Below are 12,852 nucleotides of genomic sequence, written 5' to 3' on the forward strand. Positions count from 1 at the left end.
AATAAGAAACTTTGCCGAAGGAACCATACCTCTGGGTAGGGGCAAATTTTGAAATAGAATTGAAATTACCTCTTCATTTTTATTACCTCTGAAAATGAGGAGAACTAAAGCAATAACCACTATGGTATTTCAAAAAAAATAATAAGTGAAGTGACCATTCCAAATCAAAAACTTTACAATGAATCCACCATCCTCTACACCGCGAGATGAAGCAACTACATCAACAACTATCGAAAACCCAATGAGTCATATACCCAAGCATGATGTTACTGTTTTTGGTGTGTCTACTGATTTGACTGATCTTAATTTACCAACCCATCTGGATATCTTGAGATATTATTTTTACTTAAGCGAACGTGCTAAAACAGAACAAAAAAAGTTTTCCCATAAATCATTCACTATTCAAGTACAAGATAAGTTGATTGGAATTTGGGAAAAACTTGGTATGGAAATAATGCTGAAAAAAAGTGTATGTAATAAATTGAATAAATTGCTTGACAAGTATCAAGAGCAAATCAAGAGAAGAAACAACACCCAACAATTTACAGAGTATGTAAAATCTCTGGAAACAATTTTTTACATTGGAACATGTAAATGCGATTTGAAGGCAGCTCCATGTGCATGCGGCTGGGTTCCCGAACGCCTCAAAGAGTTCATGCACGATCAACATAATCAGAGAAGACTAACAATGAATGCATTTATGATGGAAACTGAAGAGCAAGGAGCAACGTCTATGTCATCAATGCCAACATACCAAGATCCCGATGATTCAACATACGCACCGCCACCGGTTCAAGAAGATATGGATAGAAGCACAAGTTCACAATACACAGAGAGATACGATTGTTTTAACTTTGCCTTGGTATGTGACAGATTTGGTGTGCTTGACAGAGTAGCATCAGCATTGGGAACCGCTCTTTTGCAAGATTTAAAAATTAAAGATAAGCATGGGAAACCTCTCATCATGGATAAATCGAAAGTTCGCAGAGAAAAAGAGAAATGCAGACAATATGTGCTTCGCAAACGGTAACCAATTTGTTAGCGTTTTTATTCGATGGCAGAAAAAATGATACTTCAACGATAGATAAAATTGATGAAAAGTATCATACTAGGATGGTAAGACAACCTCATCTTGTTATTTTGAGAGAACCCAATTCTGAATTGATTGGTTACGTAAGACTGGAACATGAAACCGCTGAATACAAAACAACCAAATGAAATGGTTTTTTCAACGATAAAATATATCACTGGATACATTAATTGGAATATGCACTGACGGTGAGCCAACAAACACTGGCCCACACAGTGGAATTATACGACGATTCGAATTGCTGTTAAAAAGACCATTACATTGGTTTGTTTGCCTTCTACACTTCAACGAACTTCCGTTTCGGCATTTGTTTGAAGCTTTTGATAAATCAACCAGCACTGGACCAAGATCGGCAACCGGAAAACTGAGCCGTCAAATCGAAACTTGTGAAACTCTTCCGGTAAGTTATTGCTATCACTCATTTATAATAATTGTCAACCATTTTTAATTATTTTATTATTATATATTTTTAGGTGGTGGACGGCTTCCAGAAAATTGAGTTGCAAAATATGCCGCCTGCTCTAGAAAAAAAGAATTTTCCACCGATTCGAAGTACTTATACGACATGGCCCATGCAATTTCTAGCGGCGTGGTTTCGGTGGATCTGGCTAACATCAAACCAGGGAAAATTGTACATTCTCGGTGGCTCACCAAGGCCGCTAGATTATTGCGATTATATGTGACAACGGAAAATCCAGATGCAAATTTAAGGATTCTGGTTGAATTTATAATTAAATGTTATGTGCCAATGTACTTCAATATCAAGTATTACAGCTCTGTCGTGTACGGCAGTGCATTATTTTTCAAGTTCATTGGTTGGTCACGATTTCTAGAACCTCGTTTACGCAAAATTGTCAATTAAGTAATTAAAGATAGTTCATATTATGCGCATTTGGAAAATATCTTGTTATCAATGTTGTTTGATGATAGGAAAGAAAAGCGCGACTGTGCCATCAAGAAAATTGTACGCTATCGAACCGATGTTGACAAGTCAATGGAACTTAGAATTTATAAAAAACCAGATATAAACTTTAATTGCACAAGTTATACGGAAATGATGAATTTGAATGATATAAATATCGTATTTGAACCACCATTCACGCGAAACATTCCGTACGATACATTGAAAGAATATTTAAATCAAGATGATCCACCGTTTAATGATCCAAAAATTCCATCACACATACAAGGAACGGAACGACATGTTCAATTCCTAGCTAGCGTTTCCAAACGGGTTATACCGGAAAATGTAGAGGCTGTTATGGCAACGAAATTAGAGAGCCGTGCGAAATTGCCCAGACTTGAAAGTAAAAAAGACTTCAAACAATAATTTTTTTTAGTTTCTTTTCTATAACTCATTTAAATTAATTTTTTCATTTACATATGTTCTGACTAAATAAAATTCTTAAGAGAAAAGATAGATATTATTATAAATAAATAAATAAAAATGAAGAAAAAACATAGCCATTTAGCTGATTTTTTCATGTAAAGGCCAAAAATGGTGATTTTTTGAAATGATTGTATGGGGAACCCCCCAGGGGAGTTCCAAGGCGTGTGCCACTGGCATGGTTGGATCGGCCGTCCAAAGTTAGTGGGGGTCGGTCAAACATTTGGACTCGATTGGAGCACTCTAAATGGGTCAAAGTGGGATTTTTCAAAATTTGCCCCTACCCAAAAGTTCGACCCAATTTGGGGCACATCAAAATTCGTTTTAGAGGTATGGTTCCTTCGGCAAAGTATGTTATTTTGATCCCTAGAATATGATTTTCATAGAGCAATGGGGGATTTTTAAATCGACCCGCCCTAGTATGTATGCATGCTTGTGCATTATTTGTTCGGAAGTGTATACAAATATATGTATGTGCATATAAGTATATATGAATGTATGAACAAGCAGATTAATGCGCGCACATGTAATATGTATAAGTGATAAAATCATGATTTGATTTTCTGAACGCGCACAAGCGTATACATATGAGCAAATAATAAGATTAATATGATAGCCGATATAAGTATGTATGTATTTATTATTGTTGTGATAAATTCAATTTCTATTACTACTACTAGTATAGTATATTATGTAAAATCAAATAAAATTATTAAATATATCAAGTCGTCTGAATCAATTTGTATGGCTATACATTTCACAATATCTTTAATTAATTAGATTTTTTCGTCATGCATTTACTAAAATATTTATATTATATTATGTATATTTGTATACATATCAAATATGATTATTTTTTACAAAATATTAACCAATATGGAAATGCAACTATGTACTACGAAAGAAAGAACACGAATGCAAAAACGTCACAGCGAACTGCTACAATAAGAACACAAAGCGAGTTGCATACATTGTCGCCCCCAAAAATTGAAGCATAAAAATATCACAATGCTGTTGTTGGGAGTATCATAAGGAGCATGCATACATATATTTATGACTCTTCATATTCTTGGGTATGTGAGACAGAGAACACAATAAAAAATGTCTCTATGTTATCTGTGTGAGAGGTATGTTTTGTACACATTTTTCGCTGTCAAAAGTGAAACAAAATATAAACAAGCAAAACGAAATACATACATACGTATATTTCTGTCTCTTCATATTCTCTGCTTTGGCATATATGCCAAGTCATCATATGCCGTAAATACATACATATATTTATTTCTCTTCATATTCTCGGTTACGGGGCATCTCGACAGGATTAAATATATGTCTTGCTAACTGTAAAATCTATTGCTATTGCCATTGCCAAATCTATATGTGGGCATTTGTTATCATAAGATTATCATTTGCGCAAAGGCGTAAGGTAGGTAGGTTCGAGCTGATGTAGCGCATGCGTTGAGCTCTTGAAAAATTTATTTTATCACATTGCGAAATGCCGTCGGGTAGGTAGCTGATGTAACGCATGTTTTGAGCTCTTAAACTGTTTAAATCTTTTATGAGGAAAAGCATTACGATCCTTTTTTTTACAAACGTATTTATGGGAAAAATAAGAATTCATATTTTTGGACTATTTAAAATGAGCAATGATACTTTGATTTTTGCTAGTATAAGTTTATTAAATTTAAGATTTCACTTATTCCCAACCCAATTTGCATAATTTTGGCATTTCAATAATGACTTTCAACTGCCAAAGTCTAAATAGTCATAAATACGATTTACAAGCTTCAGTTACGAGACAAACAAATGTGTTACTTCTTACCGAAACTTGCATTACGTATGATAATCCGATTGAAATACCTAATTTTAATTGTATTGTTCAGTTCAAACGAGATACTGTTTCAAAAGGTGGGGTAGCTATTTGCTTAATGAAAATAATATTACTAATATTATAACTCCGAATATTGAAATCAATATTGCACGCGTTAGCGATGTTGATGTTGACTTACAAATGGCCTACAAATAGTTATGGTAGCAATTTACATTTCTCCGAATCCAAAATTGGACGAGGTAGAGCATTTTATTCATCGCACTTTACTGGAGTACACTGAAGAAGGGTCGGAAATACTTGGTACAAATGGTAATAAATTTCCACTTATCTTGGCTGGCGATTTCAACATTAACTTCGCTGATAAAAAATCAGAGCGGTTGACAACTTTTCTATCAAAAACATTGAATTTGAAAATGAATAATGATCCACAAGAGTCCACAAAAAAAATATGGGACCACCATTGACGAGGTATTTTATAGGTATTTAGAGGATATTAAGTCGCAAACTTATGTTTCTTATTTTAGTTATCATAAACCTATAGTTTCAATGATAAATATTCCTGAATAACCAACAGCTACTGTAAGATAATAAAACCCACATGTATTGTAAAGTAATAAAAATATTTTAAACAATATTAACTTATTATTTATTTAATAATAGAAAAATTTGTTTTCTTATCGGTCACCACGCTCTAAAAGTGTAACTTGAATTAATATCAAAGAAAAAGAAATAATGCATGAATAAAATAAATAAATAATTATAATTACATAAGTTGATACAAAATGCTATGCAATAGCTTTACCGCGGCGTTCCCCGAGTGAAATTTGAGTAATAATGAACAAAAACAATAAACCAATGAATGGAATATCGCATTAAAAATATAAAAAAAAAATGAATTTATATGAACAAAATTTTTGTATTTCAGTTTACATTAAAAAAAATATTTACTCAGCTAAAGGCATATACATTTTCAAATAAAATTTATTAAAGAATACTTTATTTGTTCTCTTATGGCTACCCCGGTGTCTATTTCTTTAGTGTGATCAGAATCGCAATTTTGAGGGTCATAACGTATTTTAAATTTTATGCAGATGTTACGAAATGCCGCACAAACGTTACCCAATCTTCCACTTTTGTGGGATGATATCTTCTTCTCTTACCATATCCTAAAATTCTCCAACGTCTTTTTAAGATTCCAATGCTTTGTTCAACGATACATCTGCAAAGAAAATTTTGTTAATGAGGGTTCATAATTTGTTTATTTTATACCTACGCTATTGCTATATTTCATCCCCATCAATTTTAGTAAAGCTCAAATAAAAAAACAAAGTCGGATCCATTTTGATATTTAATTAGCTTTTGTTAGTTTATTGAAAATTTTGCAACAGTTTTGACAGTTCCACATCTATTGTGACCTAAAGATACGATCCCAAGCAATGTGGAATTTAAAAACTATTGTGAATTGCAAATACATTACGATCCGTTGGCTTTCTTATCTCATAATGCCTATACCCGCATACGATTGACGTATTACGTAATTTTCTTTCGAATGTTTGCCGATCCGTGCACGGATGTAACGATTCGACCCCTGCACAAGTCCATAGTTCAGAACGACTCTTACTCGTAGGGTTCAAACTTTTGCAATGTAGGTAGTTGGCTATATGAATTTAAGGAAGGGCTGAGGTTTATTAAACTTGAATTTTCCTAGCAACATGTGTATCTTATTCCATTTTTAAAGAAATAATTCATAAAATAATTTATTTACATCACATTAATGTTTATTACTATATTTACATTATTTTTACTTTTCGATTTACATAATTAGTTTTGATTTAGCCGATTGTCCACTCATAGAATTTACACATCCAAATTCACTCATATGCAACTCAGGAACACAACTTTTATTTTCTGTTATAAGCCATCGTTTTTTATTCAATAAGAATAGCAACATCAATAATGGTAGATGGATAAGGGAAAAACGAAATAACATCCTCGAAGTATTACTATCCGATTTTTTATAAAATTTGTACGCTGAAAGTAATTATATAATTAATTATTAAATAATATATGTATATATGCACAAATATTATGCACATTTTATACTAATAAGGTGACGAAATTTTATTATGTATAGATATTAGTGTTTAGAATATTGTTTGATTAATTTCGATAATCAGCAAACTGATAGAGGTTTTCCATTTATATGCACTGTATAATATTTTTTATAATCCAAAAATTTCATGATTTAAATTGTCAAAATTATGAACCATACATGTATACAAAATAATTCATAAGTCACCGATACCTATAAATACACCCCGTAGAGAGTATCGAGAATTATTCATTTAAATCTCCCGCTTACATGGAAGACAGGTAACTTTTTTTCCTGGGTTGGTAAGACTGTCCTTAATAAGGTCGACTGACTTAAACAGCTGCTGTAAACACACTGATCGCGCTTATTTTTGGCATCATAGTTAAGGACAGTTGTGGGAAATGAAAAATTCCCGATACTTTCTTGACATTGTGTATACAGCTATCAGCCGGTATATTCGAAAACTGGAAGAGGATGTTTCCAGTTCACGAATCAACCTTCTCTATTACACTACTGAAAAATGTACCCTTATTTGCCTTTGTCTATATGGTACGCAATCTGGTAAATCCTGAAGCCGCACTATACACCAAGATCGTGAAACCGATCGTTACATATGGAACGGTGGAATGGATCTCGAAAACATTGCAGATTTTGGTAGGATTCAAATCGTTTGGTATTTAGGGGTATATTCTGGTTTACCGTCGGAATTCTGATTCCATCAACGGAAATGTTAAATTATAGTCTATACTCCTTCGTTTGGTTCGTGAATAGGATAGCCGTGGATTTAGCATAGGAAAGTTTTAGGCTAATAGCACTGAGGAAGCGAGAAAGTTCTGGGAAATAGGCATTCACTTTTGCCACAATTCCATTGCCCGGCGCATTATCGTACAATCATCTGCGTATGAGGTTATGGAGATTTCTTCTGATGGTTGAAGGAGTTTCGAAATGTAGTGATTAAACAGTAGCTGGGAGACTGCGAAACACGATGTTTAATTCTCCTTAACTTTGATTGTTCACCTCGAAATAATATCGATGATTGTCAATCGCTCGTATAGTTCACGATTCACCTCTTAAATCCTGAAGGAAGCGTGATTTGTTCGATGTATGGTTGACTGTGTCAAAGGCCTTCGACAAGTCCAACGCTACAAGGACAGTTCTCTTACAGAGCGGTTTCTGGTCGAGGCCACGAGCTATATGAGCGTTTATGACGCTTTGCGGAATTCGTACTAGTGTTTAGCTCAGGTGGTGTATGAAGGTCGGGAGTACCAACGCCTAAAGTATTTTCTATACTGAGGAAAGGATAGTTATCGAGCAATAAGACTAGCGCAGGCTTCCCAGGTTTCAGTAGTTGTACCACACTTGATTTTTCACACATCGGGTATGTGAAGGGTGGTCAGTGACAAATTGAGGACTTTGGTAAGGTAGCTTAATCCCGCCGAGCCAAGGTGTTCTAACATCAGCATAACAACGTCTTGTCTCTTCGGATTGGAAAGGGATTTGACAGTATTTCAAAACTTGCTTACTCAGGCAGAGATTGCATGCCTTCAGGTTCTCTACCCAATACATCCGCATTTGTTTTTTTACCAGTTGTCTAATCTCCGAGTTGAAATCCCTGTGCCGCCAGACCCAGCATAAAATCCGGGACAATTTCGGTATCGTAGAACCGGCTGTTTGAAAATCGGTAGCAATACGCTCGTGCCCGACGGTTGTCGCAGAGGTCATAATAGAACTCACACCTCTCTATCTAATAATCAATCAAACAGCTAGACAACTAGTTTAAGACAAGTTTTTTGCTAGCGGAGAAATAATTTTAAAAAAGGAAAATGATAGTTTTTATTGAATTCAAACCATAACATATTTGTTACCAGTAAAATAATCTTTAATGCGATTTCCGCAGGTCTAGATAATTACCACCTAGCAGCAATATGGACTAATGATTGAGCTGTTACAGCAAAAATCAGAAATGGCGCAGAGTTTTACCAAGTGCCCTAAAGAAGAAGCGACAGGTTTTTGGTATAATAGAGTAGTTTTTATTGTTGTAACAGGATAATTTAAAGCTTGTTTGACTTATTTTTTATTAGGTATGGCTGGACTGGAAGGCATACATAAAGAGAAAATTGGTTGAGAATAAAAAGGAGTCAGCTACTTGTGGCTGCAGAAATAAGCAGCACCACTTCACTAGCGGCATTAGAGACGAGTACAAGTGGAATTAAAAACACAGTGAGCATGAGCTTACCTATGGCAGCCGACGTTGGCAATGAGACAGAGGCCGACGTATCAATGCCGACAGTCCAGCACTGCCTAGACGTACTTCTAGGCCACCCGAAACATGTACAGCCGAATTACTTAAAAAAAACTACAGAAAAAGGTTCTCAATAAGTAGGATTAGGTAGAGCATTTGAAAAGCAAAACGACTATATCAGAGACAAAGCTAGAAGATAATCGCTAACAGATTTGAAATGTAAGTTAAGAAATCAAGTTATTTTATTATTTCGAATATATTTATCTTTATTTCTATAGCGAAAAACATAAGTATAAAACACGAAATGTCTTTATTATTGATTTATTCATTCGATAAATGTTATCTCGTAAAATCTTCTTTTAATTCGGAACTTATTAAAAACTTTAAAAGGATTGCTTCCAAATGTATTCATTTGCAAGTTTTGACACATTAATAAACAGCTAATTCGAATATTGATTCTGCGTATGTTCGAAAAGATGAAACAGATTCTGTGACACCATTGTAAATCAGAATTGGTTTGCAATTCTGTCTTGGATTTCACAACACCCCGGAATGATATTTTTTCATCAACTTATAATCATGCAACTTCACAAATCAGAGGAGCTATATGTGCAACATTTACATACACAATATATGTAGCTTCTCTGATTTGTGAAGCTGCATCATTATAAGTTGATGAAAAAATTTCATTATTTTCTGTAAAAATATAGTGAATATCAACGCTATGTAACGCTGCCGCAACATTAACGATTTGAGATGCCTTCCATGGCTCGTAGTGAAGCTCACGAGCACCCAGAAGACTTCTTAATCGATTTTTAAAAACACCTATTGTTTTTTCGACAATATTTCTCGCTTTTGCATGTATTTTATTATATTTCTCTTCTATCCTCTCTGTGAGAGGGGTACGGAATGATGTGATTAATTAACCATGGTTCTAAGGCATATTTAGCATCTCCTGTACAAATATATTGATGTTTGACAATTTGTAAAGCGTTTTGGGAATTTATGTAAAATATATGTATGTATTATAATACCCAAAAGCCAAGTGTTTCGTTCACCATCAAGGTAATTTTTCTCATAAAAATAACGAGCATTGCTGACATTCCTTATGCAGGAGTCGTGATTGCTGACAGAATACTGAGCATTCGCATAAAGTATTTTTTTTTTTAATTTTATTGTCACATATTTGCAAAATATTGATTAAGGTGTTTGAAATGAGAATTTGTCACCAAACTTACAATCATGGCATTGATACTAAAGTATTCTTTGGGGTTATAATAGAGAAACTAATCTTTAGTTGGAGCAACGATTTTAATATGTGTCCCGTCTACACATAAAATCGCGCCTGGAAATCCGTATCTCTGAAAGAAAACCCTTTTAGAAAAATAATTTTAATAAAATTTAATTATGAATTTTTGTGGATTCTTGAACTGTACTTGAACTCTTATCACTCAGTGATTTTCGGTGAATTTTGAGATCTCGCCGACTTCACTCACATTCTTCCTCAAGCAACATATATAAAAACCGAAATACATCACTATAATTATCAAAAATGTATGTCTTAAGTTAAGTTATCTGCAACGATTATTATTGAAGACGAGCTGAAAGCAGAAGAAACCATATCTTGCGGTTAATGTAAATTTATTAAATGGCCCCTACCAGTTTCTCTAGCTTCAGAAATGTGATAACGGTTTTCATAATGGAAGGCTTCCAATCCATGCAAACCTGATAAATATTAGCTTAAGACAACCTCTTTATAATAGCAAAATTCTTGCTTTTTTATCTTTTTTGTTGTTTTTATACTCTTGCAGCGAGATAGATACAAGGTTATGTATAGATATGTATAAGTAATCAGGATGACGAGTTGAAATCCGCCTGACTGTCGGTTTGTCTATCCGTCAGTCCGTGCAAGCTGGAGTTTAAGCAAAAATTAATTAAGATATCTTAATGAATGTTATACGAGTTCCTTTGTACAAAAAAAAAATACGAGTTGATAGATGGGCGTAACCGGACCACTGTCACGTTATACCTATAATGTGTCATGACTAAGCACTAAATTAATATATAGAACTATAATTTCGCACTGGCGATCACAGTACCAAGGAGCACCTGTGGGCAAAAAATGCCCCTAAAGCTACAACCAAATTTTCCAAGCTCAAATATTATAAGAGCTCCTACCGCTCACTCCCCATATAACGGTGCGGTTTAAAACACAACTATAAGCGCGATAAATCTATAACTAAATAGATAGATAGAGATATAGTATGATAGGGCTTTATAGGAGCCAGGGTAAAACTTGAATAATGGGGGTGGCACCGCCCAATTTTTTGGTGAAATCACATATCTCGGAACCCATCCGACCGATTTCAACAAAATTTAGTACGTGACATTCTTTTCATATTCCCATGTCAGAATGCGAAAATGGGCACAACCACGCCTACTTCCCATATAATAATTTCAATCAAGAAATGAAACGAAAAGGTTCAGAATGTCATCAAAAAGGCAAAATCTTCCAATCCAATGGCTCTGAAGGGAGTAACATGCTGATGCTAAAGCACTTAGGCTCGCCGGAAGTAAGCTACCTCACCAAGGTCTTGCCGCTGACCGCTCTTTAAATACCCGATGTGTGGAAAATCGGAAGAGTGGTCCCACTACTAAAACTTGGGAAATCCGCCAACCTTGAGGCCTCGCTACTTCCGATCTTCACGCATAACCTGAGTCTTGCAAACCACCAGCATGGTTTCCGAAAAGTGCACAGTACCACTACAGCGCTTAGCGTTATAAACGCCCAGATAGTTCATGGCGTCAACCAAAAACCACCCACAAGCGAGAGAAGCATCCTCGTACCGTTGGACTTGCCTTGGACACAGTCAATCACACAACTCGAAACTCCCTCAACTGCCCTCACCTCGTACGCTGATGATTGCAAGATAATTACGTGGGACAATTAAATCAATGGCAAACGAAAACTAAATCCACAGGAGTAAGGACTTGACCTTAAAATTGAAGTCGATGGCGTTAAAATTCCGAATGTCAGTAACCATAAGATTTTAGGTGTAACATTCCACAGCCTGTGCTTCTCACACGACACATTGTTGACAACATATAAGTCGATCGACCGCGGGTCCTTAACTACGCCTACGAGAAAGCTACAGACATATAATGACACTTGACTCCAGACTATAACAGGATGCTTCTTGATGTCTTCCCTAGAACACCTGCACAGTGAGGCAATACGCCGAACAGACTTCGGAAGCAACTAACTTCAGCCACGCACTGACCGTCATTCACATTAACAACTTCAGCGACTCCCTCTCAGTGACAGGCCTACATGGAATCATACTACCACCCATTGCAGACGAAGAGATCGAGTTGCCGCGGAAATCGAGAGTAACCCTTGCGTAGCTTCGTTCTGGATACTGTACCCTACAAGACGGTGCTACTCAATTCACAAACACATTTGTAAAGTTTTACCTCGTATACTAATACATATCCATGCGTAACTTTTTGTCTTGAAATGGAAAACTCTATTTTAAGAGTAGCAACATTTATCATACGAAATTGTTTTTTGTGTAAGAATGAGACGCCTATATTGACAATGAATCCGTTAAAAATTACCGCCATTGACTGCCCATAGCTTCATATGTGACAACATACACCGAACAAGACGAAACGAAAACGCATGTTCGAGCTTTGACTTATTTGAAGAGCTGTTGCCGAACTCCTTATGCATTTTCATACAGCCAACGCACACCAAATGGGACACAGCCGTCTTTGTTGTCGATCAATACATGCTGAGCCACGGCTCAACCCACCCCGAATGAAACAGATAAAACAAGTCAGAAAAACACCTTTCTTTGCTTATAGCTGCACCGTTGTTTTTTATAGGCAAAATGTTATAACTAATATTTTTGCAGGAGTTATGCTTTTGCGGTAGTTTATATTTTGCTTAAAAACTAGATGTTTTATTAAATACAGTAAATATTCGAATGTTGACACCTGCATCCTTGTGAAATTTCGATATTTTCTCGAATGCATTCTCAGTTCGCGCTTCTGGTTGTACGGATGCACTCACCATTCTCTTTTATTTATTTCATTTCGTTCACAAAACTCAATTATTGTAAATTGGTCTGAAGAGCGTCCGGTAAATTGCAAATATTTTATTATAAACGGTAGTAAAAAGGGTGATATATCTTTGTTTTAATAAATA

At 35.3% G+C, this 12,852-nt stretch overlaps 1 protein-coding gene across 5 annotated transcripts in view; it reads right to left on the minus strand.

The window, feature by feature from the left end:
* Nucleotides 1-12,852, minus strand: part of LOC126765050 (protoheme IX farnesyltransferase, mitochondrial) — a 54,849-nt gene that overhangs the window by 17,013 nt on the left and 24,984 nt on the right. For 2 of the 5 annotated variants that reach the window (XM_050482635.1, XM_050482636.1), the window contains exon 4: nt 6,062-6,339. The exons of 2 other annotated variants lie outside the window; for them this stretch is intronic. In XM_050482635.1, the coding sequence (XP_050338592.1) occupies nt 6,122-6,339 (218 nt within the window). In that variant the 3' untranslated portion in view covers nt 6,062-6,121. Of the gene's footprint in view, nt 1-5,309; nt 5,528-6,061; nt 6,340-12,852 lie in introns of those variants that run through there. One more of the 5 variants, XM_050482638.1, reaches the window with a different exon arrangement.

The sequence above is a fragment of the Bactrocera neohumeralis genome, unplaced genomic scaffold (assembly GCF_024586455.1).
Source record: "Bactrocera neohumeralis isolate Rockhampton unplaced genomic scaffold, APGP_CSIRO_Bneo_wtdbg2-racon-allhic-juicebox.fasta_v2 cluster10, whole genome shotgun sequence".
NCBI classification, from domain to species: domain Eukaryota; kingdom Metazoa; phylum Arthropoda; class Insecta; order Diptera; family Tephritidae; genus Bactrocera; species Bactrocera neohumeralis.